Source organism: Ctenopharyngodon idella, chromosome 19 (assembly GCF_019924925.1).
Source record: "Ctenopharyngodon idella isolate HZGC_01 chromosome 19, HZGC01, whole genome shotgun sequence".
NCBI lineage: Eukaryota > Metazoa > Chordata > Actinopteri > Cypriniformes > Xenocyprididae > Ctenopharyngodon > Ctenopharyngodon idella.
Genome location: NC_067238.1, coordinates 12410615 through 12430359, shown reverse-complemented (window position 1 = coordinate 12430359; position 19745 = coordinate 12410615). Strand labels below are relative to the sequence as shown.

At 37.5% G+C, this 19745-nt stretch overlaps 1 protein-coding gene across 1 annotated transcript in view; it reads left to right on the top strand.

Moving 5' to 3' along the window:
* Positions 1 to 689: 689 nt before the first annotated feature.
* Positions 690 to 19745, top strand: part of efna3a (ephrin-A3a) — a 101876-nt gene continuing 82820 nt past the window's right edge. The window contains exon 1 of the mRNA XM_051873568.1: positions 690 to 1577. Within this exon, the coding sequence (XP_051729528.1) occupies positions 1468 to 1577 (110 nt within the window). The 5' untranslated portion in view covers positions 690 to 1467. The remainder of the gene's footprint in view (positions 1578 to 19745) is intronic.

The window sequence follows — 19745 nt, the reverse complement described above, 5'->3', positions numbered from 1 at the left end:
TAATCTGCTGTCTGTGAACATGTCAAACTGCTATCAAAGATTACAGATTTTGGTCTAGGATCAGAGGAATCTTTTAGGATTCACAATATTTGTCTTAGACATGTCCAAATCGTGGCCAAAGTCGCAGTGTGCACTCAGCTTTAGTAGAATTTTATGCAAACAATGGATCTGAACACACCTTCACTTTCCTACCTCTGTGAAATGATTCATAAAAAAAAAAAAAATTACCTGATTACATGTCTTCTACAAAGAACACGTTCTCAATGAAATGTCATTTTGACATGCCAAATAATAATTCAAAATGTTTAGGTGGTATAACTGTCCAGAGATTATAAAATAATAATAAAAAATCTTAATAGGCTGAAATTATTTTTAAAAAATGTTTAACAATAGCATTAATTCTTGAATAAAATAAGCAGTGAAGCAATTTTGTTGTGAAATATTGGTAATATTTAAAAATAATGGTAATTTTCTAAAATGTATTAAACTAGCATGGATACAAATACAATTTCTAAGAAACTGGCACAGTTTACACCAGATTTTTCAAAGATTTACTCTTTTTATCATCTCAGATATAATTATTTAACATTGACCCACATATCAAATCCAAACTCTGACTAGAAATGTAGTAGAGCTTTTCTCCCCCACTACAGGACTTTTTTTTAAAGGACAAAATCAATAGAAAAACAGCTCTACAAACAGTTAAACAAACCAGAATTATTTACGTTTACCGAATCATTAAAAATACACGGGTCTTATTAGATGAGTGGGCGGTAGGGGCGTGGCCAGAACTCGGGCAACCGCAACCTGTCAATCATATACTGTGGCGGGAGCAAAAAACGAGTGTCAGAGAGGATGCCTAGGCTATGATTGCCTTACTTTTCCTGTTACTGGCATCGTGTGTGCGTTTGGACAAAAACCCACAGTAAACGCTTAGAGGGATCTAACAAAAGCTCACAGAAGTTCAGTGACCGCAAAATATGACTGTATGAGTTGACAGAATCGTTTTTTTTCTTTTTACACTTATTGAGTGGGTTTTTTTTTTTTTTTTTTTCTTCGACGCTTGTCACCTAACCAAAGAGACACCTGCCGCTGAAGAGCTACTCCTTTTTGTAATCTCAACCGACAGTTTCTCGTACCATTTTTCTTCTCTTGTGGAGGATTTTGTCTCAGAAAGGAATTATTCAGTAACTTGTTCCAGTAAATTCCAACAGACCTGCTCAGGATGCCTTGGATGAGCGTCTCTCTGCCATGGAGTTGCATTCGGGAAAGCGCGAAGCTCTGTGACTGAACAAACTAGCCGTACTGCGGCACGGCTTCGCAAAATAAACGCTTTGCTACTGTCTGACCACTTGCTGAGTCGCAGGAATGTTGTAAAAACCGCTAGTTTTGCGTTGGACTGGGGGACTGAGAGTCGAAGAAGGTGAAGAGACCACAGCAGGTGCACGTGAACGCAGGAATATTATAATGGCTCTCGCGGCGGTTTCCCTCTACCTTCTCGCGCTTGCCTGGACGAACTTGCGCCCGGTCCACGCGAACAACCGCCACGCTGTGTACTGGAACAGCTCAAACATCCAGTAAGTGGGTTCATAAGTTTTCTACATCGGATGTGTGGAGATTTAGGTCCCGTACGACGGTTAACACGTAGAGATCGAGGGAGAAAAGATAGGAGAATCTCACGAATACATGTCCGGGACATATTTACACCAGAGAATCACAAGAACAGAACTAGATTTTCCCCCTCAAAGCACAATTGAGATTTTGTTTAATATGACTTTTAATGGCAATTAAGCACATTTTCATCCCAGATTCGAATTAATGCGTAATTTGACCGGATTTATATTTGTCAGACCATTCTTGTAATTATATATATATATATATATATATATATATATATATATAGGCTATATTTTAAATTAATATATATATCAACCAATTGATTTATTTATAATTATTTTGGGGTGACGCATAACCCGAACACGTTCTTGACAGGTTTCGTGAGATTTATCTGAGAGTTTTGATTTAAGGGACAACTGTCTGGTCACGTGCTGTACATTTCGACTCGTGCGCTGAGGAAGTTGATGAAGTGGCTCCTGATTGAGACATGTTTTCTTCAGCCTCCAGACTGATTTATTTCTTTTACTATCACAGGACTTGATTGTGTGGATTGTGTGCTGACAGGTGATAATTCACATTACCTGACAGCCGACACTGGATAGCTAAATAATCCGAGAGGAAAATCAGTACGGTGCTTTTCTTCATCTTTTTTTTTTTTTTTTTTTTTTTAAATCTCGCCACAGCTTTTTTCTTCTTCTCCCCTGCTGTCCTGTTCTCTAGAAGAGCTTCTATACTGTAGCCTTTCTTCAGTTTAATTTCTTTTGTCTGTAATTACAAGAACTGTAGTGGTGATGAATGAGAAGTCTTGTGCCTTTAGTGTTATTATCTTAAGATTAATCACATTTATCTCTCCTCTGATAAAAGGGAGGGCGAGCAGCTCCTCCCTCCTCCCCCCACCTCACGTCTATTTGTATTCATCTCATCCACTTATCTCCTAGCTATATTCTGCTTACCCGCTCTCTTCTCGTCTTCTGTATCACTTTTAGTGGTCTTTTTTTGCTGTATTCCCCTCTTTCATCTTAGTATTGATATGCATCACTATATGTGATGGAAATAGTATGGAAATATTTCTCATATTCAAACTGGGGGTCAGAGTATGTGGCATGAATGTCAGTGAGCATTGCACTCTAAACATGGTTTCAGCATTACTCAAAAACCTCTAGAGCAAACTATGGGCCCAACAAGCACCAGCTGCAGCAGCAATTAAGTGTGTAAGTGTGTGTGTGTGTGTGTGTATGTGTGTGTGTGTGTGTGTGTGTGTTTGTGTGTAGAAAAGATGAGAAGAGCCTCATTAATACCCAGGTTCTCATTATCTTAACCGCAGCATCTTCAAAGTGCACAGCAGTCACACGTTTCCCTGTGTGTCACATTCTGTTGATACTGTTATCTATTACCTTTAATTATCCTTTTTGTTTGAACGCAAGTTTTGGTTAGATGTCTACAGATGTCTGCTTATCTTTATACAGCTAGATATAAAGTGGGCTGTATAGAATAATTTCATTTATTTTGTTGCATCGGTAGTATTAACTATTTTTAAAGGGGTGGTTGATTATGATTTCACTTTTTTAACTTTAGTTAGTGTGTAATGATGCTGTTTGAGCATAAACAACATCTGCCAAGTTACAACGCTCAAAGTTCAATGCAAAGGAGATATTTTCTTTTACAGAAATTGCTTTTTAAGGACTACAACAAATGGCTGATAGAGACTACAACAAGCTTCTTCCAGGGTTGGTGACATCACAAACCCCAAAATTTACACAAACCCTGTCCCCAAGAACACGCAACAAAGGGGGTGAGGCCTTGTTGGGCTGCTTTAGAGAAGAGGAAGAGTTGTTGTAGTAGAGTGTTGTTACCATGCCATCATTTTACACCGGACATGCTTCACAAACGGGGGTCAATTCAACACTGGATTTGCATAAAAGATTAACATGATGGCACATGCTAGTCGATGAGTTGAATCAACTCCAAAGCAACTAAATAAATGTATCCACTAACCATTCAGAAATGTCCAGTTGCATTCTAAAAGTTTTAACAACTTCCTGAGTCTCTCCATCAGTGTCCGACTCCGGTTTGAACAATGTAATGTTGAACACTGTTACATTTTGGCTGTGTGAGATTCTCCAGCTTTGTTGTTGTTGAGCAACTGAAGCATGAGCTGTTAAAGCTCCGCCCTCTTCTGGAAAGGGGGCCGGGAGCAGCAGCTCATTTGCATTTAAAGGGACGCACACAAAAAAACAGCGTGTTTTTGCTCACACCCAAATGGGGCAAATTTGACAAGCTATAATAAATTATCTGTGGGGTATTTTGAGCTGAAACTTCAGACACATTCTGGGGACACCAGAGACTTATTACATCTTGTAAAAGGGGCATTATAGGTCCCCTTTAATTTGTGATATATGCAGTAGAGAATAGTGAAAGGTTTGTGTATGTATGTCAGGTACGAAAGAAAAATAACGAAATATACTTTGAGGTGTCTGATTCTTTGAGTCTTGGCAGGTGCATGTCTTTCTGAAATATAGCTATTTATGAAAACTAGTAATGTTTCAGCGGTTATTGTTGTGTATTAATGTTTCGTGTTTAGAACTCAGTGTCAGGGTGTTTGTACCTACATGTCTCTGTTAGTACAGAGTCTATTTCTACTCCCACACTGGGAGAAGATCTGTAAAATAATGCGTAAACTGACCCAGATTGCAGGTAGCCGAGGAACTCTCTGAGGCCTTACGGCATGAATACTGATCCCAGATCAGTCCTGAGAGGCTTAAAGCTTCGGGCCACACACTACTCAGAAAGCGCATGCAGGCATGGTACAAACTGGAGCAACAATCTCCCAACCAACCGGTTCCCATGAGCCCCTCAAGGGCATGAGAGTGTTTATGGCCCAGTGGGTTGTCACAGTTCTAGGTGAGACCCTCCTTTTGCAGTGAGCCTAACTCTTGGTCCAGCTGAGGTAGACGAGTTAGCGGTGGAGCTGGTAGAGTGCTTTATGTGGGCTAACGTAACCGGGATCACTCTCACTCCGCATCCTGGCACTCACATCGCCGAGACAGATAAAAGAGCAGACTGATAAAAGCGCTTTCATGGATGCGGCGAGAAAACCTTGCTCACGGAGTCTGTTTGAAATCTCACTGTAAAGTCAAGTGAATAGAGGATCATCAATCATGTGAGATGATGCGTCTGGGGAAAATGCCAATTCTGGAAGAAGTCAGAAAGAACGCGACTGCTGGTGTAATATGACAGAAATTCGCATGAAGTGCTTCAGATATATGTAAACAACTGAAACAGACATTTATAGGTAGGGGTGGGCGACATGGCAAAAATATCACAGCACAATTTTTTTTTCAGGAAAATCACGATTCGCGATTTTATTACGATTTTTTCATGTTTATTTCACTATTTCGCAAGTGACTGAGCAGGACAGCCAAACTAATTTTCCTGTTTTAAAAATGTTGCCTAACAAGGTAACAAAATATAAAAGAAAAAAGAATGACAGACCATTTAGGCCGAAGTCGGGGTGAACGAAGATAAAATATTTCTTTTATTATTTTATCTATAATATACAAATGAAATAAATTGTGCTTTATTTTTTTCAGTAGGTGTAATAACAGTAGTATTCAAGAAATTGAATAAACAAATGTAAAAACAAAATACTAGAGTTCACTGAATAAATTATATACACTAATTCTTATTAAAGATACTGAAGTTATTCAGTGAAAAGCAGTAAGTGATTTTCTCTTTGTTTTTTGTTGTTTGATTAACATTAATGACAAGCAGCAGCAAATTTATTAGGCTGCTGTCACTTTAAGACCATGCACGGATCTAATATACAGTTAACTTTCACTTAAAACATAATCAACTGTATTTATTTAAACCTTTTTTGACAGTTTCAGCGCAATAAGACGGGAAAGATAACGTAGTTCAGTACTCACATGCTGTTTGACAGGCTTTTAGTGTGCACGCTCAGAAAAGCGCATGTCAGAACAGTGTGCGAATAAACTGTTTAACCGACAAGGCTTTAAACACAAATTAACTTTCATGATTGTGAATAACTGCAATGTCATATGAGCTATAGTCATGTGATGTAAATGTACGTCGCATTGTACAGCATGTTGGGACAAAGGCGCCAGAACTTGCACTGTGGCACGATACTACGATATTCCTTAAAAAGCAGATCGTGGAGGCATTTGAATCATCCACGATTAAAAATCGTGATATTGCACACCCCTATGTATAGGGTGTTGATTCGGATGGTGAGGATGAGTCAGTAGCACACGGCTGGGCTTTGATTGCATCTGCACGGCCCCATTAGGAGGCAACGCTCTCAGCTTTTGCTGGCACTGGCACTGCAACCCAAGCTCATTACAGCTGTCCCAGCTAATGGAACACACACTCACACACAAAGTCATTTAGTTGCGTTTTGTCCAACGCACACGCAAAGTCCCTTGCAAACAAGTATGCATACTAATGTACTTTATGCGGATCAAACTGACTTGTAAGCCGAATGAGAAGAACATTCATGCACACGAGTGACAGGAAAAATCCAACCTTTTTACACACACACACACTCACACATTAAATCATTGCTGCTCCCAGGTTCTCAGCTAATTAGCAAAGTTTGATGTGGAACATGTGTAGCTGAGCAAGGTGGCCGTAGGGTACATTTCCTGTGGCGGCGTGGCCTCTTGCACCCAGCACCAGGTTGGTGTCATGGCCCAGTATCAGAGCAAGGGCCTTTAATTGGTCAGCCCCTGTCAACATGATGATAACAAACGAGAGCCCTGCTCTCAGCTCTAGGCTAGGCAACAGTGAAGGGCTTATGTGAAGGGAGATTTACCTTAGAAGAAAGACAAAATGAAATGTAATATGTGCTGAGAAAGAACGAACATACAGGCTGCAACACTGTGACTTTTAAGAGCTGGGTCAAATGAATTTGAAACTTGCTTGTAGTGAATTTATTCTCACTTGTGGTGTGTTGCTGAATTCAATTTTTGTTCCTGTAATTGTTTACCCCTGAAGTAGCTTTGAGACCTGATGACTTGATTGTTCAGCTAAGGCCCTGATTTACTAAAAGTCTGAGTGTACAAAAACGAATTGAAATTATATTTTTGAACATAAAATAGGTAATTAATCAGGTGGCCCTGAGAAGTATTTGGAGACTTATTTGGAGACAGGTCACACTTAAAAATTAATAAATATCAATATACAGTGATATGTCAAACCAAGTGGCATTTAATAGCACACTTTTTTTTTTTAAAGCAAAATAGTTAACAGAGTTTACAAGTTTGTTTTAAAATATTAAAATGAAGACAAATATTTGGATACTTTAAGGTTGTCATTACATTAGTTAAACTTGTTTATAGTTAATGTGATGAACGACACCTGTGGTTACGATGTTAAAACATGTTTGAAGAGAAATAATTGTTACATTATTCTATTACTCTGGGGAGGAAAAAACATCAAATAGATAGATTAATAGATTGAAAACTCTATCGATTTTAATCGTTAGTTCCAGCTAGAGTTGTCAAAAGTACCGACTTCGGTACCAAGTCGGTACTGAAATTTTAAAAATGTGACGCTTTGAGCGCTGTTGAGCACCTCTGATTGGCCATTGTGTTCACACACTTATCAGATATGTCTGTGATTGGCTACAATGACCAACGCACGGGAGTTTGGGGAATTTGAAAAGTAGGCATCTATCAGCGTACTGGTCCGCGTTAGATGGCTGCTCTCAAACGCTCCCATGTGTAAGCGATCGGTGAAGAACGTCATTGATGACTATTTATAACATGTTTTTGAAGCGTTGATCATTGAAGCTAATCACAGACATATCCGATGAGCGAATGAACACAACGTCCAATCAGAGGTGTTTACCAATCCACTCAACATTCTACACTAAAACTAAAATTTCAGACAATTTTGACAACTCTAGTTCCAGCCCTAGTTTAAACCCTAAAAAGCATACTAAAACTATTTTAAAAATGGGTAATTTTAATCTGTTTTAATCTTTTGGTTCTCTTTGTCAGGTTTTATGTCTAGTGCACATCTCTCCCCCAGTACGTGCAAGATTTGACTGACTTAAATGCAGATATCTGCAATAATGTCTGCTAATGGCGAATTCACACTGCACGATTTTAGGCCCGATTTTCACTCGCTGACAGATTTTGCGCAGACAAATGCCCGAAAGTTATAGACCAGCATCTTGCCAACCATTTCCTCCTCCATAATCTTTTTTTTCTTTTTCTCCTTTTTGCTGCAAATTAGCACACACACAATTGGATAGCAAGTTTCTTGCGGGCTAACATTTTTAATAACAATTCCAGTCTCGTGCGAGAACTCCGGTCTCACATGTGACCTTGCCTTATTTCCTTATCACTTCTCACGTGTGTTTGGTTGTGAAAAGTAGTTTGCGGACCAGACAGAGGTGTCACCAATTCTTCCTATTGTAAAGTCATGCAATGTGAAACCCCCTGTCGCTGATCCATTGTGCACACAGCAGCGATTGAATGGCACCCCCAATAGTCGTGCAGTGTGAAAAGAACAGTGATCTGACGATTTTGAAAATCGCCATAAATTGCCATAAATCAGTGGTTCTGATTTCCAGTCCTGGGAACCCACAGCACTGCACATTTTATGTCTCCCTTATCTGAAAGACCAAGTTCAGTTCATGCAGCTCTCTGCAAATGAGCTGATGATTTAAATCAAGTGTGTAAATGAGGGAGAAATACAAAATATGCAGTGTTGTGGGTCCCCAGAACTGTTGAGCACCATTGTGCTAAACAATTGTGCTAATTTCATCATTGTTTTTTGGATTATTCACTTGAAAGTAATTGATTGGTGGACCACAAAAACATACTGAGTTAATTTGGAAGTGTTAAAATACTGCCACTAATACACATTTTTGGCAGTGGATGTATTTGAGCAGCCACAGTGCTCTCATGTTTTTATGTAATTGTTTTATAATTTGAGACAAAGCTTTTTTTTTTTTCTTTTTTTTTTTTAAAGCAAAAAATAAAATTTTAGAGTTGACACTGTGATAATGCCACCATTATGGATTGTTTCTTTTGTATTAGACCAGACCAAATGTATTCTTCTTTTCAACTAGATGAAACAGGACTAGTGGGTGGGAAAAACAAGTGGGAAAGACTAGGAAAGTTTTTATTTAGTGCACAATCTTCTGTGCTACAGAGCAAATTATCATCTTGACAAATGGCTTCCCTGGGAAATGGAGGCATTGGGTGGAGTGATCAATGACCAGCCGAGCAGGAGGCTTCCTCCTGCAGCTCATTACAGTCACATATATCCTATTAATGAAAAAAAAAGAAAAAAAAAAAAACAGACAAAACTTACACAGAAAAACAAGGTCACATGCAGAGAGCAGTTGCTGACAACAATAAATGTCCACTCTGGTAAGCAATGCATATAAGCGCTTGTGTTATTCTAATTATGGCTTTCAAGTTTCTTGAATAATTTTAATGTTTTAACATTATTTTGAGATGCCAATTTGGTTTAATGCTTTCCTTCTTTACAATACTCTCAGATACAGGTCAAGAATAGGTTCAGTATAGTTCAGGCAAGAGTACAAAAGGTAGTTCATTTTTGTCATTTTGACTGCTTGAGTTCTGGACAGATACTGTAGCTGCAGTGAGACAGTGGGAGATTGAACAAGTTCTCTCTGTGCTGTTTTATATAGTTGGTCAATTTGAGTCAGAATGCATGCTTATTTTCTTACACCAGATGTTGCCTATTGAAGACACTGTGTTGCATTAAAATAGTTCAATTTTAAAAGCATGTCTCAAGATCCCTGCATGCCATCCATTTCATCAGTTGTGCTTCATTAACCATTTAGCTGTTGTCACATCTCTGTCCAAATTGAGTCTTTAGTGCTATGCCCATCCCAGACTGAAAGCCACTATGTAGAGTGTCGATCTACTGTAACTGTTCGAACTCTAACCAGTTAAACCGCAGGGTGCCACACAAAATGCCAACATAATCAATCCAGGGCTCGACAATAAGGGGCCAGCGCGAACGATGCTTGGAATAGTTGACGGAACTGTCACTAGCCCGATCGGGCCAGTGCTGCATCGTCATGAAAGTTTATCATTTGTAGCAAATTAGCTCAAACGAAATATGAATAATTAATCATAACTCGATTGAATTAATTATAAATATTTGGATCAGTTAATTTTATTAACTTGATGTAGCAGAATTAATATTCAATCATCTAACCTATTCGTCCAACAAACACAGTATTAATCATCTATCAGCTCTCATAGGATATTTTTTGTGGCCATAGAAAAATAACTATTTTTTGCCTGGGTACGGTGCTACTTGGAGCATGTAGCTGTGATCACATCATTAAAGGGACTTGCAAGTTTTGCAAGCAGTGAGCACAGAATCAACACTCATGTGAATGTGCAAAATCATTTTAACTAACTCTGAAGCATCCGCCCAGAAAGTCACATCCAAGTCAGATACTGAACTCAGCTCAATACTGAACTCAGTTCTCTTTCATGTCATCTTGTGCTTGGACGACAAATTCACACAAAATTGTCAAAATGCCGAGTTTCTTCGTAAAAACATAGTCTGTTATGTCTTAAGTGATTGTAAATAGTTGAGAAATAAAACTCATGTGTAAGCATGTGTATATTGGATCCGTGCAGCTTTTAAAGTGACAGCAGTAAAAAAAAAAAAAACTTAGTGTTGAGCCCTGCAATCACAAAAATAATAATGAAATGTTATGAAGTTTTTCAATTATTATTTTCATGGTTTATCATTGATGTCACTTCCAAATATGTGGGTGCTTATTAGGGATGCTCTGATCAGGATTTTTGCAGCTGATACCGATTAACGTGGTTTTTTTTTTGTTGTTTTTTTTTGCAATCGTGATTGGCCGATAAAGATCCCGATCATACAAGCTTTATATAAGTAATAAATATGCTCTCTGTTGAATGTCAATATTTTTTTCCAGATAAGTAATACAACAGACGTTATTTACAGTAATGCTATAGATTGTTGTTTTAAATGAGAATCAAATAAATAAGCACAACAAATATTAATTTTAAAGTGAACATTTTAATAGGCCTTTAAAAACAGGGCTTATGCAAAACACTATCCATATTAGGATACTCTGGCTTATTAAAGAGCCTACAAGACTTAATGTCAAACTAAACATAATTACAACCCATAAGGGGTAATTAAACATTTTCCAATATGTGACTGAGGACAAAAACAAATAGAAACACTACAACTCCTAAATGAACAAAATGAGCAATCTGATACAAAAATGATCAGGAATATTATTCAGCAAGTGCTGAGTATTTGTGTCCTTCCTTCCTACGCCCCACTTAAGTAGGTAAGGCAGTATTCTCTTTATAAATTAGAGCTTTTCTGCATTTTGGGGAGATAGTCTATTACTCTTTTCATCCAAAACATATGCGGCTGTACTGAATAGTCACTTACCATCAACACTCGAGCACTAAACTTCAAGCACTAGAAATAGAAGTACAACATAAATTGTATAAGGTAATCAAATGTACAAAAACATAATCTTCACAAAAGTGATTTAGTAAAGAGCAATGAGAGACTGTTTGATTAACATGAATGGCACGGCAGCAGCTTTATTAGCCTGCTATAGCCTACATTAACACCAAATGCATTGTTTGCGTTCGCTTAAGACGACTGTGTTTATAAAAATACTTGCAAAGATGGGCATTTTGACACATAAGTATGTGTATTTGACCATTCAAGCCAGATAAGTACTCACATGCTGTATGAGCAGCAGCTTTATGTGTGTGCGCTGACTGCGCTGAGAACCTGTCTTTCAGACAGCGCGCGCACATATCGAATGAGCACTGTTTCGCAGCTTACTGCGCGTGAGCAGTTTCAAATCACTTGTTCGCAAGGCTTAAAAATGCATTGTTTCTTGAAACTGTGTAATAACTCCACACTGGTAATGACATGACTGCGGCGCTCAAGTCTGACGTCAGCAATTTGCGATCGGTTGGTGAGTGAGTCCCGATCGAGTCATAGATTGTGATTATTGGCTGATACCGATCTGCGGAGCATGCCTAGTGCTTATCTGTAATGTTTATGTGTAAGGATTGCTTTTGTTGTTGAATACTGTGATTTGAATGATGTAACTTTGATTTAACATATGCAATGTCAAAAAAGGATGTGTACTGTTATGCCCTCGAATGTCTTACTTGGATGTTAAAAAAAATGTAATGAATTCAAACCCTGGCTCCTTAAGTCAGTCCTCATGCCAAGGGACTTAATTTGTGCAGGTAGATAAAATCTATTTCAGTCTTTGAGCATTTTTTTTTTTTTTTTTTTTTTTGCCCAAGAACAAGAGGAAAGTCAGTTATCGATGGAACGGAACAAGGAATAAAGATATTACTGGAGCAGGGAATTATACAAAAGATGTTAAAAGAAACAGAGACTGGCAAATTAATTAACACAGAGAAATTAGGAGCAACAGTGAAGATTAGAAAATTAATTGGAAACGGGGGCTATAGAATGTGAAGTTTAAAGGTATTTTTCTCCTGGAAAAGAAGGTTAAATTGAGGATAGTTATTAAACCACATGGTTTTAGTCATGTGGATTGATGCATTGAGGCAAGCGAGCATGTGTTGTGCTAGTCTGTCTCCGTTATGTGGTGGCTACGCTCTCTAGAAAAGAAAGACAAGTGGATTTGCCAGCTGATTACATGCAAGGCTGTCCATCTGGCTTGGCATGATGGCAAAGTCTCTCTGATTCTGCATATCAAATGTACCTTATTCCAGCATTCAGTATTCAGTCATTCATTGCCAATGAATTACTACGGACACAGAGGAAGTATGAAATGCCTAAAATTGTATGCATACAAATCATGTTTTCTTTTGGTTTCTCTTGATTCCTAAAAAGCCCAATCAATCGCAACGCTAATCGATGTGTGATGTACTTGAGTGAATCTTTTAATTGCTGGAAGCATGATAACCTGTTTTCCCATTGCTCCCAACAAGGCTGGATCACTCCTGTAGAAATGACACATCTGTGCCTAACATCCCCCTGGTCCTGTGCCTACTGCATACATAAAGAGAAAGACTGCCTCTGCTGTCTGAAGCAGCATACACAGAGCGGATAGGTGGATGTATGTGTCCGACCTGTTCCTTCTCTTTATTTTCGGCATGGAGGATGACAGTCCGTAAGGACTTCGGTGAATTCCCTGCCACGGTGTGACTCATGCCTACAGCCTTTGCCAAGTAAAAGCAATGGCTTGCTGCGTAATTTCTTGGCGTTCCCTTGGGAAAGTCTGATTGAGGAAAGGGAAGGTGATCGATCCGAGCTGAATGGAGGAAGGGCCTCTAGCCTCCAAATAAATATATAACCATTAAATACGAGACATTTGGTGCCTGAAGAACGGTCGATTTCGGGCCTTGTGATAATCAATGCGCAAATTCATTTTTGCTTGAATGTGACAGTGTGCGAGAAATACCAATTAGAATTGAGAGCGGAGTGGGAAGAGAGGAGGAATTGATTTGAATTTGAGAGGGGAGAGTGTAAAGCTTGCCTCTCTCAAACACTCTACCCTGAGGTCACCCCCTTTAGACACCTAAGGAACAAAAAGTGAGAATGCATGAGAGATGGAAAGCTGAAAATGATGCGTGGAACATTTGGTCATCATGGGTCAGTGGAAGTATAAGGTTTTAGGTTCATTTCCATTTTCCAGGGATTTCTGGGAAAGTCCTTAACCTTAAGTATTACAGTAAATTTAGCGTGTAACTTGCAATGGTGCTATAAACATGGATGATACCTGAAATCATGCTGTTCCTAAAGGCTGGGACACACCAACTCGAAGACGAAAGCGGACGGTGTTGTCGCCTCACGTCGGCTGCATCGGGGAAAAATATGTGCTTGAACAGACCAAAAGAACTTCAGCCGACTGACAACTAGCGCATGTGTTCTGCGCCTGCGTATAAAGGAGATAACTATGTAAGCAGATATATTTGTCTATATTCGTCATTCAAAAAGGGAAAGGGAAACTAAGACTGCATGTATACAAACCATAAACAAAGCAGCACTTGCTTACCCTTTTGAATCTCAATCATGCTGATCACGTTCCGCTCATGTTATTATGAAAATATTTGTGCATTCGAGTGCTCAGGTAAGAAAATTAGAACAACCTTCTTTCTGTGGCGTCAAGCCTTATTTGCTTGCTTTCTTAACTTTTGCTTATATTCTCGTGAACTGACTCGTTTGCTATACTGAACAGCCAATCAGAGTTCTCTCTCTCCGACGGCCTGCCACCGATTCAACATGTCGAATTGGCCGAAAAAAAGCCGACGAGGACCAACTTCAGCTGACGGTGCGGAACACACTGAGAAAACTTAGTCGACCGACGCACAAAAATTGCCCTACGGCCGACCGTCGGCTTAAGTGATCTGACAATTTTTGTGTTGAAAACCTAGCAACCTTATAGCAATACCTCACAACCAACCAGAGCACCAATGCACATTGAGGTTTGGTGAGTTTTGCACAGGCAAGCACCACTCATATTTTCTTCAATATTAAAAACTAGTTTAGTTCTCATTACTTATGCAATTACTGGTGAAAATTAGGTCTGTGCAATATGGACAAAAAAACCTATCATGATTTCTTTGATCAATATTGCAATTTCGATTTTAATCACGATTTTGACACCCACAGACACACTTTACATTCATAAATGCCTTTAGTGTGAATGTTTCCAAAGGAAACCAATTAGAGATTTATCAAAAAGCTGGAACATGTCTCTAGAACAGACATATAGCAAAACAAATATTAATGTGGGTAATCAAATCATCAAAATAATAAAAAAAAACAACCCAGACTAAAGTCTCTCAAATAACTAAAATTAGAACAGTGGCAGAAACAAGCTGCTTTAAATGTGTAAAGGTTTTTTGCTAAAAAAAAATCAGCATGTCCACCATTTCTGGTTTTAAGCATGAACGTTGGCATAAGCAGCCTATAACTAAATAATTAGAAAGGTCTAAGGATTTATTAAAAAATATATTATTATGATAAAATCCGTGACTCTAATTACTTTATTTTTGTCATGAGGTATGCAAAATCAAAAATGGAGTCTCCTTACGTGTCTCCTTTGCATCCACTGTGGAAAAAAAAAAAACCCTGTACACTGGAGAAAAACATTGATTATATGTTTCCCTCAAAGCTCTTTAGAGAAGAGTTATTTTTTCTTTTTTTTTTTCTTAGAATAGAGTTGAGTGAGCTTTACTTGGTGATATACATGTCTGTTTCATGCTGGATGCCAGAGGGCACCCTTGAGCAGATACTCCAAATATGCCTCTGAGAAGTACCGCAATATAACGCACGTCGTTCCAGGAAATTCCCTATGGGCATCATACTATCGCTGAGACTGAATAAAAAGAAATAAGAAATGTTTTGATTGATTAAACATGAATATAATAAACAGACGACTATGACAATACATGGTTTATCTGTGATCTTCAAGCCTTCTCGGGTATTTCCATAATAATAAAGTGTATTTATAATGCAATGCTAATCAAAATGTTATTTCAAACACTCGACTGACGTTATGAAGTGAGTTTGGAGTAAAAACATGATATTAAATGTTGTCTTTTGTTGGACAAGATGTTCATAAATGCTTTTTATGTTTGTATGTTTGACTTGTGTTGCTTTTTCTAATGCAGTGCTCTCAGGTGGAGCGTAATTTACTACTGATCACAGAGCAGCTCTTCACTAACACACTTTATATATTTATATAATGAAAACTCTAAAACAAATATATATATTGCAGCCTTTGCGATGTTAAAATCGCAATTTTCCTTGGGAGTAGAGGCTGAAGTTTGACTGGACTTATACACTATAAGTGTGGGGAACTCTAACTCTAGTGATCATATTAAAACTCATTTTGTAGATCTTTAGATAGTGCCTTTAGATTAATGTAACACTTAAACGGACATTGCATGGACAATGCATTGGCCTCAGAGCACTTCAAGTGCTTCTGTCGGGTAGTTGTACAACTCAATTTAATATAATCATTGTAGCTATCCACTTTATGTTGCTACAAACACAAAGAAAGCCTAGTGAAGTTTGTTCAGGATAGTGTATGAGCTTATAGCCAGCATTTTGTTGTCTGCAATTGCTGTATTTATGCTGAGGCTCATGGCCCCAATATTTGTATACCTTCTTATCACTGTATTATGGTCCTTAGTTGGATTAGAAGTACTTAATTTTATGCGAATAGAAAGTAGGCTGTGAGGGATAGAAGTGCATTATGTTGATGTTTCAGGCAACACACCATTGCAAATGTCTTTCCTTTTCTTTCTGTCTGTCTAAGATAAATAATCTTTCTGTCTTTCTTTTTCTTTCTGTCTGTCTTACAATAAATAATCTCTTAAGTTAATGTCTTAAATACTGTGAATTTGCTTGACAAGTTCAGCTTTCTTACAATTGGCACATTTCCTATTCAAACAGGAATTTGGGGTGATATATTTCGGTCATACTTTAGATTAGGGTCCAATTCTCTCTGTTAACTAATTAACTACAACTTTTGCCTCAAACTCCTTGTTATTGCTTATTAATAGTTAGTAAGGTAGTTGTTAAGTTTAGCTATTGGGTAGGATTATGGGATGTAGAATATGGTCATGCAGAATAAGGCATTAATATGTGCTTTAAAAGTACTAATAAACAGACAGCCAATATCCTACTAATATGTATGCTAATAAGCAGCTAGTTAATAGTAAAAATCAGACCCTAAACTAAAGTGTTACCTGTGTTTCAAAGTGATTGTCTCTTTTTAACATTTCTTTTTTTTTTTTAACATTGATTTTGTCATAGCTTTTAAATTTTATTTTATTTTATTTACTTTACAGCTGTGAACGATCATGCTATTACTTAGTATTGCTAGTCAAACTTGCTAGTATTAATTAGAGGAACTAGGGCTGGGTATTGACTCAAATTCCAAAATTCGATTCGATTCCGATTCACAAGCTTGCAATTCGATTCAATTTCGATTAAATTTGATTCGATTCAATATCGATTATTTTGGATATATATAAGGAACAGTAGCTACATGCCAAATTTTCTCAAGGAAAAAAAAATCTCTCAACTAATGCTGTAAACTATACATGGGAATCAGTTCTACATTACTATAATATTGAAGGTTAAAATTAACTGATTTGTATACAAACACTTAAATTAGTGGAAGTTATCCTTAAATCAGTAAAAGTTTTTATAATAATAAAGTTAAAATACTAACTTTACAATTATGTAATTATATTTCTACTCCAATTTGTTTTTTGAAATACATTATTTAAATGGTGGCTGACGGATTTATTCAAACATGCATTAAATATTGAAGAATTACAAGGAATTTGCAATATGGTGCATATATTTAGCAAAATGCTATTCTCTAGAGTTCAGTTTTATAGCTGACTAACGAGTTATGGTCACTGAATATGGTTTTTCTGAGGTAAATGTGACGTTACATGACATTGCTTACAAGCTGTTTTATTGACGTCTTTCGCGTTTGAATCACTAATTGAGCTATTCCATGAGACAGGATACGGATTTCGGTAAGTTGTACTGTATCTTTCAACATACCTTTGGGTGTTCATTCATGTTTATTTCACGCTGTAACTGGTATTAAAGAGGTGCTGCCTCTCTTGATCTGAGAATAAAATGGACAGAATTTGAAATCTGAGACTTTGTCTCATATCAGAAGTAACAAAGCACAAAGCTTATTGCCATTTATTGGATGGGAAGAGCGCTACAATGTTCTATTCATTCATCAACTGAAAACAGACTAGACTAATCGATTCTTGGGATTTAAAAATTGATATCGGTTCGTAAAAATGAGAATCTATTAAAATCAAGAAATCAATATTTTTTACCCAGCCCTAAGAGGAACAATACATTTATGAACTCATGGACCAAAAGCCAAACATTTTTCCACCCCAGTTTGAAGACTGGAATAGACTGTACTCCATTCACTCAAAGTCTTGTTTTCGTTTGCATCCAAATACAACCTGCACTGTTTTTAAGGGTTGTTTTGAGCCATGTCTTTGCTTCACTCCAGGTGTGTCATGTGAAAGAGAAAAACATGTTCCAGTGGACTCTGTTTATTGTATGAAAGGTACCTGTGTGTGTGACATCACTCCCTTGAGTCCCTTTGATTGCCTCCCTGGAGAGTCACTGTCAGCACTGTGACCTAATCATCACACTTGTCACAAGGTCAGGTATTCTGTATGCAGTTGCCATGATGACCACAAAATAACAAAGAGCCATACACATTTTTTTCAGTTCTTAGTCATCTGACAACTGTAAAGGCACTATACTTACAACAAGTGCAAGTCTGACAAGAAAGTGCCATAGGACATTAATGGTGGAAGAATAGCAACGGAATGTCTCTCTAGAACGAGGCGAGCAAGAGCGCACGTGAGTGCACATTTGACTTCAATCGCCATCACAAGCCATTAGTATTCCATCAACTCCAAGGTTATGGAGTGTTCACTTAACCGAAGCTCCAAATCCTGTAGAGATGGGTTTCCCACTCCTGACAGGTAAAGCCAATTCCAGACTCAATGATTTGAATGCAAATGCTGTAGTGGAGAGCCACCCCAACTTCAAGTCCCATTGTATTATTGTACAGTATGTGTGTGACGCTGAAGAGGTACCTATTATTTTCACTGGCTAGATAAATTGCTTTTGTTCTCAAGATGCAAATGTTCACACATTGCAATGTGATGGCAGTCACCAATCTAATCGGTTAGGTTTACTTGAGGAAAACACAATATAATAAATATTTTAATATATATTCTCTATGTATATTCATTGTTTTATTCTGTTTTTATTATGTAAGCATAGCAGAATCTCTACATTTTCACAATGTACGGTATGTATATGTCTATTTGTTCTTTTTTTTTTTTTAATATATTGGATATTTAATTGTACATGCTCAATTCAGTTTTTACACTTAAATTACCTTTGATTTCATCTAATGCTAACAATGTCAGTCTTTAAATATATTTAAGTATTATTAAATAATTACTATAATCTTTAATCCAAAAATGAATGTCTATTTTCATACTGTACATTGATTATAATTGTGATGCCTAAATTCACTTCTGATTTATTTTATTTGTTAGTGTTTTATTTTTAATTTATTTATGCAAAAGTATGGCCCTTACATTAAAATATTTATTAACATATTGGTATTAGTCAGAATTTTAATATTTTGTGCATCCCTAATATATATAATGTCTTGAGAGCTCTGATTTAATAATTGTAAGTTACAAGACAGTGTGGGATAATGAAAATTGGCAGTTGTCTTTAGGAAACTTGACAGGCAAATAAAATTCACATTTAGAATCATATACTCAGGATTTTTCTCAATTTTACATCACCAGCAAAATCATTTCAAATATATTATAATCAGGACTATGTGAGGCGTCAACTTTTAGGCCATATCTGTAATTTAGAATTTTAATTTGCTCAAATCTCTTTTTGCATTGTCAGAGCGTGACTTTAACGACTGTACCTCTGGGTGCCATGTCTGAGATTTTCTTTCTCCTGAAGTCTAAAACGTTTGATTTTAATAAAGAGACAACCACCTCTGACTCTCCCTTGAGCGCAGTTAAATACGAGGCACTTCAGACAATTCATCAAAAAAAAGGCTATTTTGAATCTGGACGTAATAATTAGTTATTCTGTTATAATTGAGAATTTGCCTATTGATGCAGTAATTATAAGATTTCAGACCCTTTGGCTGCCATCAGCACAGTAATGAGAACATCAGAGGGAAATTGAAATCTCTCTCCAGTGTTTTGCACATTCACTCATGCAAAAATGTAATTCGACCTCCCATCAGTGGCAGTCGGGGGCGACCAGAAGTTAAATGCGACTACTTCAAACATCCAGGAAAGTTAAAATCAGTGGAAACTTCCAAGCGAAGCGAATCCATTCCATTACAGCACAAGGCACGATGTAGTTCGACGCCAGACGCTCAGATTAAGTGGTGTGGACGGGATGTCATTGCATAGGAAATTACATACAATGTTACTAGTGAAGGGCAACAGAGTAGGAAGTCTCAAAGACAAGTTGGTGGAACTAATGTCTACTTCATTTCTAGG